The following is a 21,341-nucleotide window of genomic DNA, read 5'->3' on the forward strand; positions in this document are numbered from 1 at the left end:
AATAGCTCACCATCTATTGGGAGGAGAAATGGAATAATCTTCATAGATATCAAAAGGCTTTTGTCAGACAGCATTGTTCACCTATTACACACTTTCAGTAGAACGTAGTGGGTACTCCTCAAGGGGACAAAAGTATGTGTCTTAGCCGTAAGCCAATGTCTTGTTTCATTTGGAAGCACTAGAGGGTTTTCACTAAAGTCAGAAGCAAGTAACTATGGAAACAGTGTTTCTGGATACTCTAGGGCCAAAGTCAAAGAGCTGATGAGTGCTGCCGTCTGCCCAGAGTGCCTGCTACAGTACTGTGCTTAATCTCTGAAACTAGTTCTTGTGTATTTTATAATTGAGCAATGTTCTCATGAGAATGTTCTGTATAGAAATGGAACTGTGTTTTACCATTCCAAGATGTTACAATAAGCAGAGGGCAAAGCTACATGGAACCTTAGAGCCATCTTGGAATCAAAGAACTTGGAACTCATGTGGTTTACTGTTATTATTATTTACCATCATCTACATGTTGAAAATCCCTAATTAATTAAAACAAAAAAATTCAGAAACCACAATGCTGTACACTCCAAAAGCTTTTGAATATCAGTGTGGCCCCACAAGTGGAAAATTCCACATCTCACCTCATTCGAAATCCTTTTGGAGGAAACAGTGATTCTGATTTGCTTCAAAGTTATCAGGGTTGGAGCCACAGCAAGATAGCACAATGTGTAATTCATTTCCTGTACCTGCCTGATGGCCTGAGTTTGATCCCTGGAACCCATGTAAAATGGAGTTAAAGAACCAACTCCACAGAGAGTTGTCCTCTGACCTCAAAATGTGCACATGACATGTGCACAGCCACTCCCTCACACATCCAAGAGCAAGGCATGGAGGATGTGGGGCCATAGGTGAGACAACTGATTGTGAGTTCGTAATTGTTTCCATCAAGTGATGAGTGACCGATATGTGGAACTTTGTCATGCCTCTCTCTTTCCTTCTAAATGTATTTGAAGCTTTTTATAAATTAAGACTAACAGGTTAGGGTCAGGGTTATGGGCTACAGGCTTTAAACTTGTCTGTATTATCTATTAGCTGTTTGATCTTGAGCCATTGTTGACTCAGTTAACCCTTAGTGTTGTCAAGTGTACAGTAGGCTGGTAGATTGGAAAGCTGACAGGGAGAATCCTGTAACATGTTGGAGTTTGTGTGTGACAGACAAGTCCTTTGTGCGGTCGGTGCTGATGGCAGGTTCAGTGTCACATTACCATAGATGGTACCATGATTATTTTCCAGAACTCTCAAATTCATGCTGCAGAATTTGTTGTCTGTTAAAGAAACAGACATTGGAATACTAATTCATGTTGGAAAACTCTCTAGGTCAGTATCTTCACCAAAGTCTAGAACTATTAGTAGGGCTTTGACCCTCACTAAACAGTACACACAAAAATAAGCACTTGCCTCTCAAAGTGAGGCAGCTAAACATGGAGGAAGCTGGACACAGGGCGACCCACGGTGGAATGACACACTGGCTGCCTGGCAGTTTGGATCGTCACTTATGTCCTAGGAATGCCTTATAGAGAGCACTGCTCTTACTGAATGTTATCATTACCTGGGTTCCCCAGAAGGAGAGCAGCACTATCATAAGCTGAGGCACTTGGGTCCATAGTTGGGTAGTGCACTACTTGTCTTAGTAAGGGTTTCTATAGCTACAACAAAACACCATGGATAAAAAGCAAGCTGTGGAGGCAAGGGTTTATTCAGCTTACACTTCCACATTTCTGTTCATCACCAAAGGAAGTCAGGACAGGAACTCAAACCTGGCAGGAACCTAAAGAAGCTAATGCAGAAGCCATGGAGGGGTGCTGCTTCCTGGCTTTCTTCACGTGGCTTCCTCAGCCTGCTTTCTTATAGAACCCAGGACCACCATCCCAGGGATGGCACCAAGATCACACATTAAAAACATAAATAACTAAAAGTCCTACGGTCTTTATACAATTTGATACATTAAAATTTCAATTCCTTTAAAATAGCCAATCTCTTTTAAAATACGAAGTCGTTGACTCTCAACTGTGGGTTCCAGCAAAATACTTTATTATTTCAAGAGGAAAAAAATCAGCATAGTCACAATCAAATCAAAGCAAAAGCAAATTCCAACCAGCCAATGTTTGGGATCCACTCATGATCTTCTGGACTCCTCCAAAGGGCTTGGATCACTTCTCGAGCTCTACCCTCTGCAACACACACACAGCTTGTCTTCTAGGCTCCATCTCGCTGCACCCGATGTTCTTAGTGGTCATCCCATGGTACTGGCATCTCTCAAACTACTGGCGTCTTCTGCTGCATCTTGGCAGCACTCTCACCAATAGCCTCAATAGGCAATCTTCATTCGGCCAAGCCTCTACTTCACTTTATGACCCCTTCATTCCTGGGCCTTCAACTGCTATTGATGCTGAACCTTCACTGTTGGCCCCTCCTGGCCTCTCACAGTGCCAAGCCTCAGCTGCTCTCCATATCGTGCCTTCAAAACCAGTACCATGTGGATGGCTCTTACACTATCAAGCTTGGTTGCCAGCTCAAGGTACAAGCACTTACTTGCCTCTGGAGTACAGCTTCTGTGTGCTGACTCTTGGGAAACATTTTCCAGAAGATTTCACCTCAACGATGCTTGCCTTTTCTTAATTACAGCTGACCATCATTGAGTATCCCAGCAAAGTTTTGTTTTAGAAGTTCTGGTATCTTGTTAACCAAAGCAGATTCTTCAACCCCAGCTAACCAGAGTGACAGAATCTTAAAATAGCAAGTAGCCCTGATAGAGTCTTTGAACTTCCCCTCTGAAACTTCACTAGCCAGGCCTCCATCTTCTGCACTGTTCTCAATATTTTTATCTTCCAAGCTTCCACAGAACATCCCATTGACCTCTTAACACTCGATGGGTCTTCTAGCCCAAAGTTTCAAAATTCTTCCACGGTTCTTCCAAAACCATGGTCTGATCTGTCACAGCAACATCATACAATCTTGGTACCACCTTGTCTTAGTTAGGATTTCTGTTGCTGCAACAAAGCACCATGATCAAAAAGCAAGTTGGGGAGGAAAAGGTTTATTCAGCTTACACATTCATATTGCTGTCTATTATTGAAGGAAGTCAGGACAGGAGCTCAAACATGGCAGGATCTTGGAGTCAGGAGCTGATGCAGAAGTTATTGAGGGGTGCTGCTTACTGACTTGCTTCACGTGACTTGCTCAGCCTACTTTTTTATAGAACCCAGAATCATCACCAAGGGATGGCACCACTCATAGTGGACTGGGCCCTCTCCCATTCATCACTAACTGAGAAAATGCCTTACAGCTGGTTCTCATGGAGGCATTTCATCAACTGAGGCACCTTTCTCCCTGATGACTCTAGTTTGTGTCAAGTTGACACACAAAACCAGCCAGTACATTGCTTAATTCTATTCTAAAGAGAAATGATCTTTTTAATAGTTTCTGCATTCATTTGATATTTATTGGGTGTTTCCTTTATGTCAAACAAGTATAACAGAACTGAATTTGGCCACTTGACTATGAAAGGACAGTTACATGCTACTCTGAAACTCTGTCAGTTACTCGGGGATGTCAATGGCGCATAATGTTGGCTCCTATAAACGTTGGCCACAGTTTGCCTCTTGTTCTTTATTGGTGAGATTCATGGCTCTCACCTTACAGGTTTGGTTGTGTTCCTCTTCAGAAAGAGATCTTTATTGATATTGATCCTGTGACTGTCCACTTTCCTTGCTTCTCTCCTTGAGGTATAAGATATCTTTGAATGTCACTTTAGCCCCTCCTACCTCCACAAATCCTGAGATTCAGAATATGTCCTTTCTCCTCCTTTATGTAGTAATTTGATGTGTGTCAGTAGCTAAGGTTTTGTGGGATCTCACTGTATGGTACGGCCTGTGCTTGATGTACTAGGTAACAATGCATTCTTCCTTTTCCATTTTCCCCCATGACTGTTTCTTTGCCTCTGTTAGCAGCATGGCTGGAGGCCTCAGTATAAGGGGCAGATTAAAGACAGTGTTGGAAGCAGTGGGAGGAGAAAGAGCCTGTAGAAGTACATACTCGAGTGTGTTCATTGTAAACAGCATGCTTCACTTTGTACCATGAACATGGGGGGCATCAAGCTTCCATGTAGAGTCTCTGAATAAGGTCCTGACCCTCAAGAGAAATTGTTCTCTTGGGCAGTACATCTGTTGGAGCAGATGTCTCTTCAGGGGAGCTATACCAGTGAAATGTTAAGTGCTGTTCTCCTCTATGTGTTTCTTTCATCCTGGAGTTTTGGGTTGCTGTCAATCTCCTGGAAGGATGCTGAGGCATGATGTTTTTATTTAGCCAGCAACAGAGACGCCTGAGGAGCCCTCCACCCAATATCTCTACATCACCGAAGCTGAAGATGTTCAGGGGACACAAGCAGCTGTGGCTGCACTTCAGGACCTGAGATATACCTCCGAGAGTGGTGAGGACAAACCTGGTTTTCTTTTTCACTTCTGTGCTTCTCTTTATGTAATAAATAAACCAGCATGTCTTTCTCTGTAAATGCCTCAGAATGAACCTAGCCAGAGTAGGGCCTACATAGCTCAGTCTTATTTCCAGAGCAGCCTTGGATGTGGGCAGTCTTGCCATTCTTACTTAATTGCTATGTGGATGGCTGTCCACTGCACATGGTTAGTTAAGAGTCCTCTAGGTCACAGAGTTGGAGTCTGGTTCTCCTGACTTAACTCAAGGCAGCCCTACCTATGACCTCATGCTTCCTCATGGCCTCTATTCCACAGGTCTTATCCAAGAGTCTAGATTGTCTAGGCAGGGGATAACAGTGGGTGGCATAGGATGTGATGTCAGTGGGTCACCCCAGGAGTATCAATATACACCTGTGTGCTCAGGACCACTCATCTGTCTCCATTTTTCCCAAGAAGCCAGATATATTTTTAAATCAAATGTGATGACTGAATTTTTTGATCTGTTTCTAAACTGGACACTGTACTTGGAAACAGTTTTCCCAAAGCTCTAGGAGTGCCAGAGCACATGCATACTGGGGGCTGAGTCAGGGAAGCAGGATTAATGGGAAAACATTAGGTGAGAACAAATGGTAATGGGAAATAAGAGGATGCTCCTGTCCTGACTTGAAATCCTCAATCCCTGGTCCTGAGAAAGCTCCATCCAAACACCTATGGGCATCTGTTCCTGAGCAATGAACTGCTGCTGCTGTCAGGCTAGAGCAACCTGGGGCCACAGCACCTCCTCTTCTACTAGAGTCAAGGTCCTGCTGTTAAGCAAGACTCTCATTACTAAGTCCTTGATTGAACTTGGGTTTCTGTGTCAGTGGTTAGTGATGTCTGCACCTTCCATGATCACGTACCCATTTGCCCACCAGTGTCTTCCCATAGAGCATCCACAAGCACATTTCTTCTCACCCAACAATGTCTTTCTTTAGAGCATCTATGTACATATGTCCATTTGCCCACCCATGTGTTTCCTTAGAGAATCTGTGCATGCATGCTCACGTGTCCCTTAGCAGTCACGTGTCCATAAGGAGTTATGGAGTGTTCATAAGCACATATCCACTTCCCACCAGGCTTTTCCTTGGAGCATGCAAGAACACATGCTCTCTTGCCCACCCGTGTCTCAGAACATCCATGAGTGCATGCCTCTTGCCAACCAGTGTGTTTCTCTGGAGAATCCATGAACATTTGGCCATTTTCCCCAATAGTGTCTTTCCTTGGAGGGTTGATACACACATACCCATGTGCCCACCAGTGTCTGCCCATGATGCCTCAGATACTGTTTCACCTTTGTAGCTCAGCAGGCCACACCTCCTTTACCTCCTGGCTGCCTACTGGTTTTACTTCTTGCCTCTAGGCTGTGTTGTGCAGACCAAATTCTGCAGTTACTAGCATAGGCTGCATTTCTCACATGTATATGTCCTATTTTGTGGTCCCCTCATGGCACTTTTCTGCCTAGCTCACCCCCATCTTCAGCACTTACATTGCATGTCACCTACTGGGATCCCACCAGACTTTTCTATACTGTCCCCTAACTGCCCTCCAATACCATGTGTAAGGACGATTTGCTTACACATGGATCTCAGGAGCCTGTCAGCCCAGGAAGGATTAAGGGAGGGATTATGCTTTATCTGTTTTCTTTATCTGTATTCCCAGTGGGAACCACAACTCCTGGCTGACCTAAAGCTTGGGCTGGATAATGATCAGTGGGGAGGGGAATGGAGGAAGAATTAAAATCTAACCTCAGTGGCTCACCAAAGTAAACATTTTTGTATGTGGAATTTAGAGTGTTTAGCTGCAAGGCACATCTGAATCATCCCCCAGGTCTAGGCAGGGGTACTGTAGACACGGGGATGCTCTGTGGTGTATTGGGAGCATGTGCAGGTCACCTCCTCCATCTCAGGCCAGTTCTACCCACTGCACTGACCATGTGGAATACTTTCTCCAATCTCTTACTGGTTGATTTGTGCTGGCTCAAGGCCTGCAGAAGGCTGTGCATGGGGGTGTAAACATTGACAAACACATCATGGAATTACAAAGCACAGAGACCAAGCTGTAATTTCCATTTTAGTAAATTAATGATCGGGATGAGGGTGTGCTCTGGAGGATTACAGATGGGCAGCAGATGGTGGGAGAGGGCAGGAAGGGTGTGCCAAGTTGCTGCCCTGGTGATGTGAGCCCCTGTCTTTTGACAATATTAAAACAACAGCAAACTAAAATAGGTTTATAGTTGAGAAGCCCACTGGCTGAACAAGTAAGACATTCTTGGGTGTCCTGCCTGTCACTCAGCATGCTTCCACTGCCCATCTATTGTCCCTTAGGAGAAACTGAGCCTGTCAGCTGGCAATCCTCAGCTGTGACATGGAAGGGCAGTTTGTGTAACCACATCAAGATCCAGTTCGTCTGGACTTCACTTCCATGTTTGTGATGCCACCGCCCCAATGGCCTGAGGCATATCTCTGTTTTTTTGTGCCCAAGTGATTATACCATCATGCCATCCCCTTATGTTTTCAGTCAGGCCTTGAGCAGTTCTTGCAGGAAATATGTAGTGAGCTGCAAAGTACTCTTGTCTGAGTAAGTGATTTCTGAGAATCCGTGAACACTCTGGAATTACCCCCCCTCCCTCCATAGTCTTCATGTCTAGGGACCAGTTTGCCCTTGGCTGCCATTCAGTGCAGAGAACTTAATGGTGTCCTGTTGCTTCTTTCCCAAAGGTGATCGACTTGACCCCACAGCTGTGAATATCCTGCAGCAGATCATTGAACTGGGTTCGGAGACCCATGATGCTGCTGCTGTGGCCTCTGTGGTTGCCATGGCGCCTGGGACAGTGACTGTTGTAAAGCAGGTGAGGACCCTCTGCTCAGGAGTATTTGTCTGCTCAAGCCACTACCTATCTTTCCCCTTTCATTTTCCTCACAACTTCAGCTTGCCTAGAGTAGAATTTAAAATAAAATCGGTCTTCTTCTTGGATTACAGGATTGTGTCTTGAGTGGCTCTGTTTGTACAGATGTCTTAGAGAAAGCACCCAGGTGTTTTAGAAGCACTGAGGAGACTCTTCATTTCTTTTCAGAGAATCATAGAATGCAAATGAGCATACTGAGAACCTCCTAAGAAGAAAACTAGTAGGAAGCATGAGTCTAGCCAGAGATGCCCAGGAATATTTGCCCATAGAGTGTCCTTTTAAAAGAGAGACATCATCACTTTATGTTCGCACAGGAGAGGGAGAAAATGATGAGTTAGAAAGAAAGGTTTTTCTACCACGTTGTCCTGGGACTTCTCTCATCCGCTCCTTCTCTCCTGTGTCGTCAGAAGTGACACCACCAGTCTGTTAGAATATACAGCAAATGCCACAGTCAGTTCCTCTCTGTTCACTCATACCTGCCTCTTCACTATCTACTCAATGTTTAAGAGTACTTTACTCAGCTACATTAAAGGTATAAAACAAAACCAGTAAGCACACCAGAACCAGGAAACCATATACTTAAAATGCATAAAATAAGTTTATATAGAGATTTTAGGTTTTTGCCTGGCTGTCTGTTCTTTTATGAATCACTGGATATTTATGAAGTACTTGCTGTTGTCATCAGTACTGTAGTGCTGGAGTTTCAGGAAGGAACCAGTGCTTGCCGTCAGGGTGGCTACTCTCTGTGGAAGGGGATTAAGTAGAAATAAGGTAGTGTTCCATGAAGGATGTAAAATGCTGAGCAAATGCAGACCCAGTACGTATAGCACGACCGGAGGGGGACCAGCAAGTGTGGACTGAACGATGTTTTAACAAAGGTTTGTTGGGCAAGATGTCTCCGAAATTTGAGGCATGGGCTACTAAAGCTGTCCAAACTTAAATGTAAAATTAGTGTAGTTTTTTTCTGACTTAAAATAAGAAGGAAACATGAAACATTTAACTTAAAGGGTGTGTGTGTGTGTGTGCGCGCACACACACTTCTTTGCACTAATGAAGACACTTCTTACAATGGCTCTGATATGTGCTCTCTGATATGTGCTTTCATGTGCCCTGGCTAACACTAACTGCCTTTGGGATTAAGAGTGGCTATCTCTCTGTTGTTTTCATGACTGTACGCAGTGCATGGTACATCACATGAATTTCATGCCACATAATTCTCTGGGGCAGCAGGAACTTCTGGTTTAACACTGGATTTCTTTTTTTCTTATATATATATTTTTTGAATAGGAAAGTCAAATTTAATGGTAGAAAACTTAACATGTTTTCCTGGCATTATAAACAAAATACGTATTAGTAAACTGGTCAAACAGTTACAACATATAACAGGGACAATAACACTGGATTTCTTGATCTAGAGACAAGATGTCCTGTAAAGGATTATTTGAAGTGGGTGTCCTGGAACCCTTATTCCATAATGAAGTTTCTCTCCAGGTCTTGGACAGAACTTGGACACCAGAAAGATGAATGAGAGAAGGCCCTGAGAAAAGACAGAGAGAGAAAGAGGAAGATGAGAGCTGGTACAAGAATTGGTTTTCAGCCTCTCCATGGTTGTCAACCCTATTTCCTCCCATCTTGGGACCATTAATTGGGTTATTTTTGCTTACTCATTTTGGTCCCTGGGCCTTAAATAGGTTGACTAACTTTGTGAAACAACAGATAGATAATTTGGTAGCAAAATCTATTCAGATACATTATCATAAGTTAGCTATGGAGGACCATGAGACTCAAGATGAGGTTGTTACTCTATCCAGGGTGTTCCCAAAACCCATCACCACCCAACCTAAAACAGGGGACTTCCGCCCCTAGACCAAGCAGAGAGGGACCACCCAGAACCCCCTCTGACTGAGGATCTGAATTCCTGTTTAGGCTTCGAGGCTAAGCACTGCAAGGGAATATAAGTAATAGTTAAAAATATCTCTCTGGGTTCCCTGAGGGACAAGCCTGACTGCATAGGGGTTGATGTCAAAAGTATCCCCTCTCCAGGAAAAAGACATCGGGACGGGTATGGCCCTCATGCCTCACTGGACAACAACAGGGGGACTGGAGCCATTACAAAGTCCCCTTTAATTACTGGAGGTCAGGCCTCTAGCCCGACTTTGCAAGATTAGAATCGAACAGCCCTTTTATGCTTAGAGAAGGGAGGAGATGTCAGGGGCAGCCCTGCTTATACACTGAAGGCCTAAAATCAGCCATAGGCCTAAAATCAGCAATAGGCCTGTCATACATGCATACTACCACCAAGTCTTGGGTTTCTGTGGGAAAACATTGAAACAGATGGCTATAAGCTATTTTAAACAGGCAGCTTTTGTGGAAATTTACCAGTGTGAGTAGTCATAGACCTTGTAAATAGGTAGTCTTGGCAGATAATACGAACTTAGATAAGGACAAGTGAATCATAGGCAGAGTCATAGCGACCTGTCCCCTGAAGCTTCACCCAGCCGATACCCTGTTCTGAAAGATATCTGTACTCCCCCTGAACACCCACACTTCGGTGTCATCCCCTTCCCCATGTCCTGCCTTTTTGTGTTTATAACCCCTGTGTGAATAAGTAAAAATTACGATTACCCCTGTGTGAATAAGTAAAAATTACGATTTGATTTAAAAAAATAAAATAAAATAAAATAAAAATATTTTATTTCAAATGCCTATACATCCATGTATAAGACATGGGAATACATGTGTATGCTGATAAATATTTGAGATAGAAAAGTTGCTGTCTTCTCCAAAAAAAATAAAGAATGCCTTGCTCTATAGTATCTTGAATGAAGATACACATTCTAGCTTTTTGATTTTTCCTGGCATTTGCTAAGTTTCAGACTTCAGATTGTTCTATAAATATCTTCTTCTGGAATGCCTCACTAAATCCTGGTATGTGGGATCTTAAAGTAGATCTGGTACTAACTGGCCCAGGGTCTCACTAGGGAAGTATTGGGAGTACGTTGCTTGGTTTGTACATGTGAATGCTGAGACTTCAGAAGGTGCAGCTTATTGTCAGCTGGTATCTTCTTTCTATTAAGAATGTTGACTGACTGCTACTCAGGGACGTGAATTAGTGAGTGTCATAGGCAGTGCTGCTATACATGTGGTTGCAAATTTAGAGTTCTGCTTAAATATGCCTCTCTCCATTGGACTGTCAACCCAGCAGAGGAGAAGGCAGAAGTACATCAATACAACTAGTATAAGCAAGTCCAGATTTGCACAGGAGGAGGGGACAGTGGTGCTCCAGAAGAATCTTCTTTCTTACTTTGACCTAGAGCTGCAAGTGGAACTGGGAACACACTCATGTGGGGCGACATTTGGAAATGTACCCAAGAATGTTTGTGGCATCATCACCATCTCTTGTACCAGGCTGAGCCTCCCTTTCTGCTGTGGTTCATAATGAATAGAAATATAGGGATGGAGTGAGGGAGGGGTGAGTGGATGGATGGGTGGATGGATGGCCAGATAGACAGATGTTAACCTGCCCAGGCCTGTAGCAGAGGACTGAAATATCTCAAGCTTTTACAGGTGAAGGAATGTCTGTCCTCTGATTAAATTATTCCATCATTTACATTTACTTCGGCTGCTTTTATTGGGTTGATTGATTCTTTTTCTTTAATTAAGCACTGGCTTGGGATATTTTCAGTCAGGAAATCACGTGTGCTAATGAGACTGCTGAAGCATTGATGGAGTCCTGCCCCCACCCCTGCTGGGACACCCAGTGTGGCCTCTCATCGGGAGCACAGCATAGGGCAGCAGTATTGAAGACTTCCTCTTGCTACAACCCAAGTCAGGACACAGAGAAATTGACCAACAAATACTGACTAGTTTTGCTTGCACTGTTGCTTTCATGTATTGATTTTCCGATCACCTCCTGTTAATCAATACTGAAGAGAAAGAAAGCTTCCTTGTCATAAAAGCACATGAGGACATATAGCAACGTTTGAAATTCCTGTTGCATGCCATAATTTTATATCTTTTAAGGTAGAATTGTCTGTTTTATGTCCTTATTTTACAGGGTCCAAATAGATTCTAGGTTTTATATGGACTTACTCTTTAATATGTGTGTGTGGTATGTGCATATGCATGCATGAGAATTTAGTGGGTGGGTGTGCCCACATGTGTACCTATGGAAGCCAGAGGTTGATACTGCATGTCCTCCTCCATAACTCTGCACCTTTTCTGGGACTGAGTCTCTCACTGAATCTGGGATTCTGTTTGGCTTTACTGGCTGACCAGAAAGTCCCTGGGATCTTCTTGTGTTTACTTTCTAGCACTGGGATTATAGACATGCACTACCATGCCCTGCTCATTATGTGGTGCTTATGAGGGATATGTTCTGTGGCTCATGGTTTCAGGGGTTTCACTCTGTGCTATTTCAGCCACATCATTTGGGCCAAAAGTACATAGTGAAGCAAAGCTCCTGCCTCGTGGCACCTGAGCCCCACCAGGAGAGTGGGAAGGGCTGAAAAATCTAAATATTCAGATCTAAGAGCTGCCTCTGTAATCTCACTTTCTTCTGCAAGGCTATATATATACTTCCTAAAGCTTCTACCTTCCCACAGCAGCACTACCCCAGTGGACCAGATCTTCCAGGCATGAGTCTTTGGAGACATTCCAAAGTATAGCACAAATTAAAAGTGATATGTCCCCAGTTTTCACGCTTGCCAAGCCCACTGTCACCATCATAGCACACATCTGGATGGTGTGCTAAGAGAAGCTGCTCTTCAGAGGAACTTCCAAGTGCAGCCCCTGGCCCGAGATCCTGTGCACCCTGCAAAGAGAGCCCAGCCTGGCCTCTTGCCTTAGCTCATGAAGCTGAGCATAACCTGAGACTGTAGCCAGATTATGGACTGAGCCATATGGGAAAGGGTTTAGAAGAAGTGGCTTCAAAGTCTATTTTCATGACCATTTTAAAGAAACCATTCTCTTCTATTTTATTGTAATAGTGTGTCAAGCAGGCCAGCCCAAGAACCCTACATGGTATAAAGGATATCTGGCAGCTGAAGGACCTTAAGGTGGTTCAAGGTGAGGCTTCTCCTCTGTCCTTGACCTCAAGAAAGTTAGCTTTCTTTTTCTTTGTTGTCCCTTCAGTGAAAATGACATGAAATAATGGAATTTGACAGTTTTGTTTGTGCAGAGCTGGAAACAGTTTCTCCTCAGGTTCAAGATAGCCAAGGGGTTAGAAATGAAAAGCCTGGCCCTGACTCTATTTTTGTTTCCCATTCCTCGGCTGGTGGGACTTCATGTTGGTCTGGTATGCGTACCACAGGTAACAGCTGCTTAATCTTCTTACACCATTAACAAAATGCTGGCTTGTGTTGTTCCCTTTCAGTCCCATTATGGCTTCTGTCGTCTTAGTTTATCTAAGGGATTTTTTGTAAAATATTAAGGAAATATGAATGTGTGCATTTTTATGTATGTGTGTGTCTGTATCTGTAGATACTCAGGCCAGTGACTGTCACAGGGACAGAGAGTAAACACTTGCTGGGTTCTGGGAATCTAATGCTTCAGGATTCCAGCAGATACTTCCAAGCCAAGTTTTACTATTATTATCTAGTTCCCAACTCTTCTGTTTGCATGTTTGGTTTAGTTTAGTTTGTTCTTTGAGACAGGATCTCACTTTCTAATCCTGACTGGCTAGGGACTTGTTCTGATCCTCCTGCCTCCTGCTCTTTTGAGTGCTTGCATTTCCCATTCTTTGAATCCTTGGTGAAAATGACTGTTCTTCCTGCTGCACCATCATAGTGCTCTCTGTGACAGACTTCTCACCTCGTGGTTTGGTGTTGGTTGGTCAATGGGTTTTGGCTCCTGCCTCGGGAGCTTTGCCATAAAATTGATTTGATCACAAGTCCCTGCCATCTTTAATCCTATCAGGCTCTTAACATTTGCATAGGTAGCTTCCTAGAACACGTCCATACTGTGCTGTCTTTACAGGGCACTTGTGTTGTTGCTCAACTGTGGCCTTCAGCATACAGATGCTGGGACAGAAGAACAGCTGACCCTCTCTTCTTACTTAGTGCCACCTTTGTCCTCTGTAGACCCTCCTTAGCGCTCCTCTAGCCTTTCAAACCTCTTCTCTTTCTTCTTCCTAAATGACATTTCTTTCAGAGTTCTGCCCCAGCATACTGTCTGACGGCTGACATGCCAAATGGCTGCCTCTCTAAGCTCTTTTATTACTTGCTGAGCCCTCTCATGCATTGGTAGTTGCTGAAAAGTCCATTTCTTTGTGAAATCTTAGAAGTAAGAATAAGCCCCATAATATAACTCTAGACATATGAGAAATGGTCTGCAGAAATTGAATAAAGGCTTCTGTCTGTCTTATTATGGTACCCTTCCCTGTATATCCCTCCTTTGGAGCTGAGGATGCCAGTGTTCCCATACATCTCACCATTAGAGGTGAAGATGCCCGTCTGCTGAGCATTGCTTCTCCCTCCCTTTCTCTAAGCTCCACTTTTCCTACTGTGGTCCCCTACAGGCTGCAGAATTCCACTTGAGTTTTGGTACAGTCATTCATTACAATTTGCTTGGTACCTATTTCCAGCCCCTCATCCTTATCCCTGCTGATAAATTTTCCTTAGTCCCATCCCTTCTTTCTGCAACTTCACTCTGGGAAAGTATGTGGATGGTTGAACTCACTGAGTCTATTTCAGATGTGGAGATAAGGTCAGGGCAGTTCTCCCTTGAGAGGAGAAAATAGGAGATACTACATGAAGTGGCCTTTCTTGGATTTGTCCCCACACAGTACATCTCTGGCTTAGCCCTTTGCTGTGGGCTCCCCCTGAACTAGTAGCCCCCCCCATCCCGACCACAGGAATTTCCCACAGTGCAAACCATCTACTTCTTACCCCTTCCTCCTCTTCTCTGTTTTCCTAAGCAAACCAAATGTGCCACGTAGACATTGATTTTGTAGCCTTGGAGTTACTCACCTTGCTCCTTTTGCCCTCTGTATGTCACCTATCTACCAGCATGTTCTTCAAAGTTCCACCTGTGCACGATGCCTGAAAAACTTCCTTTGCCTACGGCTGCCGCTCTTGTCTAAGTCCTCGCTCATCATCTCCAGTGCAGCAGTGCTGGCATTGGGAGTGTGTTAGACATATAATCACTGGTCTAGCCATACACCCCGAGTTAGTCTATGCACCTCTCCAGCTCTTAGAACTCTTCTGATAACCTAGGGTGTGCTCATAAACTTAAATTAGGACCTCATTGTGGTCCCGCTAACTCCAAGGCCACCTGCCGATTTGCCTCCAACCCCAATTCCTTGCTTAGTATGGACCAGCCTATGGCTGCCTTTTTTTCCTCTCCTGTTGAACTGATTCTCACTTTGAGGCTTTTACATCAGATATAGACATGGCCCAGGATAAGAGCTGCCTATTTGTATGACATGGCCTCTTCCTGGTGGTGAGCTTTCAGTAAGCCCTTAGTGGACCTCTTAATCCATGGGGCACGGTCATCTAGAACCTGTGAATATAAGTGACCGTGCTGCTTTGTGGCTAGGTGACATTGTAGATTCTAGAGGAGGAAGCTTGGTCACTGAGGCCTAATAAGATCTGTGGTCCATAAAATCAAGAGCATCTCTGGTTAGTGACACCCACCTGTACAACTCCGGTCAGGGGAGTTAGGGTTGTTATAAGCCACTGCCTTTGTATTAATTTCTTAGGCAATATAGATGATGGGTATAGTCACTGAATAGTCAACTAAGAACCAAATACTCTATGTTAACATTAGACCTGTGTGCAGTAATCTGCCATTATAGGGCCCTGGCCAGAGAATAGTCTGCAGGCATATATGGACTTCCTGCTTGCCCAGGAAGGGCTTCATCTGGAAGAATACTCAGTTTGCTCTCAGTAACTACTCCTTGCAAGGAGACCCATCCTGCAAGAAGCTCTCCTCCCTTTCTGAGCAGTAATGAAATGTGGAAAGGCAGCAGGACCTTCTTCTTCATCCAGTTCTTAGAGACTGTTCAAACCATAACCTAGTATGGCTGGATGTATGGATAGTTCTTATCACACTGAAGGTCTGTAACAGTAGGTAGAGGTTTAGTCTCCCATGTGTCCCTGGGCTCTCAAGCACCCGACTCAGGACCTGGCTCCTTTCCCAGGCATCATGTGTATTTGTAATAATGACTGAGCTCAGAATCAAGGATGCTGAGCTATCTGGGCTGGAGTGCATTTACTGAGCAGTCTTATCATCTCCAGGCAGGCTATAGGTGTCTTGCTGCGTGGAAATCACAAAGGCATGCTTTCCACAAAGTCTGTGACATGGGTGTCAAGCTAGGGTGTGTCACAGTGGCTGGGTCTCCCTTGGCACAACATGAGTATTGTGCTCATGCAGGTACCTAAATGGGAGGTAAAGAATGCCTGGTTGAACCCCAGATCTGTCTCTTTATAGCTCATGACCTTGGAAAAGTACTTCTCAATGAACTTCATTTTCTTTCTCTGTAATATTTTAAAATAATAGAATCTCCCCAGTGGGGCCATTGAATAGATTATGTAAATGAAGCAGTTGGCCCTGGGCTTGGTGTATGTTAAGACTGCAGTATCTTAGCTCTTGGCACTACAGACACAGCATAACTCCTTAACTCCTTACTGTATGTGTAGAATTCAATTATGAATGTTTTTCTTGTGATGATTCTATTCAGCAGGCAGCAAGCATTTATCTAGGCTCCATACTGGGAGTCTCAGCAAGATAAAATGGGACTTTTTTTTTTTCTTTTTATCTTTTGCGATGCTAGGTATTGAACTCAGAACCTTCCTAGGCTGGGCAAATACACTATCATGGAGCTGCCTCTCTAGACCCACCTGTTTCTCAGGAGTTTGTTGTGTGGCTCATCCTAGAAGAAAAACAATTACATTAACCTAAATTAACACATGCCTGTGGGCTCCTGTACAACCTCATGTTGAGTCAATTTGAGTTATTTTCACAAAGACAGTCCTCCCTGGGAGAGGCCATTATGGAATGAATGTCTGAATCTCGGAATGCATGTTATAATTTAACCCCAAATGCGATAGTAGCTTTTGAAAGTTGGGCTTTGGGAAGAGAGTAGGTCATAGAGATGGAACACTCATGAATGAGACTAATGGCATTAAATTAGGCCTCAAAACTCCTTCACACTCCTTCAACCATAAGCTTACATGAAGTCAGCATGTGCTGTGGTGAACATGGTCCTTTCTAGACCCTAGCCATGTTGGGACTGTGGTGCCAGCCTTTCCTTTTCTGTTCTTTCTGAGTGAGAAAAATACAAAAATACACTCCTGCTGTTCATAAGCCACTTGGTCTAAGGTGCTCTGTTACAGCAGCCCAAGCTAACGCAGGGACTCATTTGATGTGACTGATGCTGAGGGGCATGTACCAAAGTGAAAAGGAGTGGGTGGTGACTGTGAGCAGGAAGATCTAGAGTTAGAGCTCCCTTCTCTAGGAGAAATAGTGAAGAGAGGTGAGCCTGTGAATGGGAGCCAAGATCAACTCTTTGTTTGTTTGTTTGTTTTTAAGTTGCTCTTCGTCATGGTATTTCATCACAACAACAGAAAAGTAACCAATACTCCTGCTGACAGAGAAGCATCCTTAGAATGTCAAACAAAAGGCAGGGACAGTCCTGGCCAAGGCCTGATTCCAGCCCCTATCCACCAGGCTGAGAAAATAGTGGCCACTGAGAGCTGTGCATGTAGAGCTCTGGAGAGACTGGGTGGGTAAGGTGGAGATCTTTTCTCTTGAGGAATTGTAGGGCTATAGGAAGTGATTCTCTGACCTGAAGGGTTGCTGTTAGAGGCAAAGCCTTACTGGGCTGTATGTCTGAAATCTGTAAGCTGGAGAGGCCCTGTGGGAAGATCCTGGCAGTGATGTGCACTTGTGCGTGCTGAACATAAAGTACAGCAAAATAGCATCTTCAGGAAGACTGTGATTCAGAGGCCAGGAAGACGCCTGCCCACCACCTTTCTCTTCCTTTTACCAAATTCCTTCTCAAAGACAGTTGGTCCTTCCCATTCAGATTGAGTCAGGTAGCCCCAGTAGACAAACTTTTCTAAACACATGACATTTTGCATCAGAGCCTGCCCTATGCTTCAAACACAGGATACAATTGTGGTTCTGTGCTCACCTTGAGATCCAGCATCTGAGATCCTGGGGATTGCTCTAGGGACTGGGAACAGATATTAGCAAGCTGCTGTGACAATGTGAATTTGGACTATGTAAAGTATCAGCTATCTGTGTACTACTAAGAGAAAAATGGTGAGCGGAGGAGGCAACATGCCATCTCCCCTGTGAAAGATGGTTGCCTGGTGTGGGGAGAGTCATGGCTTTCTTCCATCTTTGCATTCTGTCCCTTTAAAAGGGCTTTCAATCTTCAGGAATGGCTTCTTCCTGTCTGTGAATATTTTTGGTATATGTACAAGTTTCTTGTGGATAGCAGTACCCCATTTTGGTCTTGTATATAAATATATATATTTCTAGAGCTAGAAATTTATGATGTTTTCCCACAATGCACATTTATTTATCCTTTATCTTTCCTCAATAAATGTGGGATTGCATTTATAATGTCTCTGTTTCCAATGCATGGGACCTTACTCCTAAGCTAGGTCGTGACAGGGAGAGTACCCGCTGTAACTCTCATGAGACAGATCTACCTCTCTTCTGGGAGTACAGGGGAAGCAATGGCTTGGTGATCACCCAAACAGTGGGGAGACTCTAACTGCTGGGAGGAGTATGCTCCTTTCCAGGGCCAAAATGTGCATGGGATATGCCACATAACTTCAGGCTGCTTGCTCATTTGGTTTTGTCTGAGAAGTAGCTCTGACCAACCTGGGAGTCAGTGTGTTTTAGATGAAAACATTCATTACATCCTTTCTTTCTATCTTGAAGAGTATCTGTGGGAACAACTGAGCACCAGGACATGAGTCAGGCAGGGGTGAAGTGTCAATAAGATAAAGGCTCTGAGGATCAGCCCCAGGCCCGGTTTGTTCTTTTAATGACAAGCAGGGCTAGCTAATAAGTAGCAGGTTTGGCTGCTAGGAGAGCAGATGAGTCTCAGTCACCAACAGAAGTTTCATTGAATGGTAGATACTATGTCATATTGATTTTACTACCCAAGACACCCATATGCACATGACCAAAAGAAACAAAACCAGTCTAGTGTTCTAAGTATACTAAGGCAAAGTAAATAGACTTGTTTATCATAAAACAGTGTGAGTACTCAGCCACAACCACACACAGATTCAGAGGTTGGCAAGATAATAGTTCCTCTGTAGATACAGTGTTGTGGATAGCCCTGGTCTTGTACTTTGATGCTAATTCTGCTTTCCAGGGAGGGGCTGCAGACCAGGAGTGAACTGGTATACAGGTGACTTCTTGTGAACCTTCTGCCCACTTTAATTTGTAAAGTAAAGGCTAGAGCCAGTGATTGGGCAGTAGAAGGGGAGGTGGAGTGGAAGTTTGGGGGAAAGGGAGAGAGAGAAGACAGTGGAGGAGAAAGAGGTGGAAGGACAGTGGAGGAGAAGCAAGTGGCCTGGAAAAACTACAAGTTATAAGGGATCTCCTAGATGGGGAATAGAGTAGTATAATGATAAATCTGCCCAATCTAGGCATGCAACCTGTATTCATAATTATTGAGTTGTGTTTTCTTTGATCGGGCTTATTTGGGTTGGAGATTTAGCACAACAAATTGGTAACCCACAGTAGGTGTCACCTGTTGTGGGAGATATTAGAAATGATCCCTCAGACTTCCCAGCCACTACTCTTGGCCCACCAACTCTCCAGCAGGGCCGGAGCTGGTTCTGCCTGGTTCCGCCTGGCTGTTCTCCAACTTCCGCCTGTAGCGACCAACTGGTCACTGTGTTTCTAACTCTGGTTTGCTCATCCCTGGTGCCTGCTGGTTTCTTCACAGCCATAACCACCTGGTTGTTGGCAGACCCACTTCCTAGTAACCCAGTGAAGTAAAACTCTATAAAGCTTATAGATAAACCAAATAGATTTATATACCAGCAAATACTCAATACACAAGATGCCCACACAATTAGAATTGTTATCCCAATTATCTAACCTTGATATGAATAACTACCTGAGATTGCTAGAGACATGAGGGTAACATCTGCCATGATCTCTACTCTCCTTCTGTGTTTTTTTTCTCCTCCCAACTCCTAGCCCTGCCTCCCTCTTCCCTGTCCAAAGACAGGGCTCTGCTGTAAATACACTGGGCAGGAAATTTCTGCCACAATATAAAACCTGCGTATGTGTGGCTGCATCTACTTGCAAAACAGTGCTAACTTAACTGGATTTAAGATGGACAGCTGGCTGTCTTGTCGTTAACCTGTTTAAGAAGGATAAAGAATGATGCTAGAGCCAGAGAGGTGACATCAGGAACAAGATACCCATTCCCCACACTGCTAAATCTCAAAGTGGAGGAAGGCTCCAAGCCAAAGAGGCCAGCTAGGTGGCCTTGAGAATCTAAGAAAGTGTTGGTGTGTGGGTGTCAGCTCACTGACACCAACTCTATACTTCTGAGTCCTGGCTCAGAAGGATGCTGGAACCATTTTACGTTTCTCTCTTGCCATTGGAGTTGAGTCCACCATGGGTCCACCAGCTACCAGCAAGGCTGAGAGAAGATCAGGTCTGGGAGCATTATAAACACCAGGAGCAGTATGCTAATAAGAGAGGGAGAGCATCTGTATTTAGGAAGTGAATAGTATAGGTTCTACTCTCTTAGCTTGGAAGACTAGTTGACATCTTAGGGTTAGCTCAATCAATGATGTGACCCACCCACTGGGTGAAAATCTGGTCTTACTGCCTGAAGCCACATGGAAATATAAGTTCAAGGAGCCTGTGAGACTTCTTAGAAGAGAGGACACAAATTGGAGCTCTAAAGATCAAGATAGGATCTTCTCAAAAAGGGTGAGTGAGGCAGGAAGAACAGGGCAGGTGTTATCAAGAGACAAGAGTGTGCGTGCATACAGGGACCAGAGTTCAGTGTGGAGGCAGAGCAGAGGAAGGAGTCAGGACAGAAAGGTCTTTTTCAGTTCTAGAGGAAGCCCAGGCTTTATGATATGGTTTCAGGAAGCTATGACTGAGAAAGATCATGGCACAGGAAACTTCCTGCTTTAAATGATGGATCACCTGTAACTAGTTGAGGACCTCATTAGCTCAGGTGAGCCAACACTGTCCACAAGGCCTGAGGGGAACCACTGAAGGAAGTCATGACAGGAACTCAAGCAGTGCAGGAATCTAGAGGCAGGTGCTGGTGTAGAGGCCATGGAGGAGTGCTGCTTACTGACTTGTTTCTCAGTGTGCTTGCTCAGACTGCTTTCTTCGAGAACCCAGGACAACCAGCCCAGGAATGGCCCCACCCACAATGGGCTGGGTCTTTGCTATCAGTCACGAATAAATAACATGCCCCACAGTTTTGTCTGCCTACAGCTCAATCTTCTGGAGGCATTTTCCTTCCTTTCTCTCTTTCTTTCTTTCTTTCTTTCTTCCTTCCTTCCTTCCTTCCTTCCTTCCTTCCTTCCTTCCTTCTTTCTTTCTTTCTTTCTTTCTTTCTTTCTTTCTTTCTTTCTTTCTTTCTTTTTTTTGGTTTTTTGAGACAGGGTGTCTCTGTATAGCACTGGCTGTCCTGGAACTCATTCTGTACACCAGGCTGGCCTCGAACTCAGAAATCTGGCTGCCTCTGCCTCCCAAGTGCTGGGATTAAAGGCATGTGCCACCACCACCCGACTTGGAGGCATTTTCTTGATTAAAGTTCCCCCTCTCAGATGACTATAGTCTTGGTTAAAACTAACTAGCACAACAGACACACATATACACAGTTCCCTACATATACACATGTATATATATGCAAACCCAACTTCCTTCCCATATTTTGTCACAGAGTCTCTTTCTCTCTCTCTCTCTCTCTC

The 21,341-nt window shown here is 44.2% G+C and overlaps 1 protein-coding gene across 3 annotated transcripts in view; it reads left to right on the forward strand.

Annotated features, from left to right (window-relative positions):
• Positions 1-21,341, forward strand: part of Zfat (zinc finger and AT-hook domain containing) — a 180,356-nt gene that overhangs the window by 152,922 nt on the left and 6,093 nt on the right. For all 3 annotated transcript variants that reach the window (XM_028773252.1, XM_028773253.1, XM_028773254.1), the window contains exons 14-15: positions 4,351-4,474; positions 7,232-7,362. In XM_028773252.1, the coding sequence (XP_028629085.1) occupies positions 4,351-4,474; positions 7,232-7,362 (255 nt within the window). The remainder of the gene's footprint in view (positions 1-4,350; positions 4,475-7,231; positions 7,363-21,341) is intronic.

Source organism: Grammomys surdaster, unplaced genomic scaffold (assembly GCF_004785775.1).
Source record: "Grammomys surdaster isolate TR1022 unplaced genomic scaffold, NIH_TR_1.0 224, whole genome shotgun sequence".
Classification (NCBI taxonomy): domain Eukaryota; kingdom Metazoa; phylum Chordata; class Mammalia; order Rodentia; family Muridae; genus Grammomys; species Grammomys surdaster.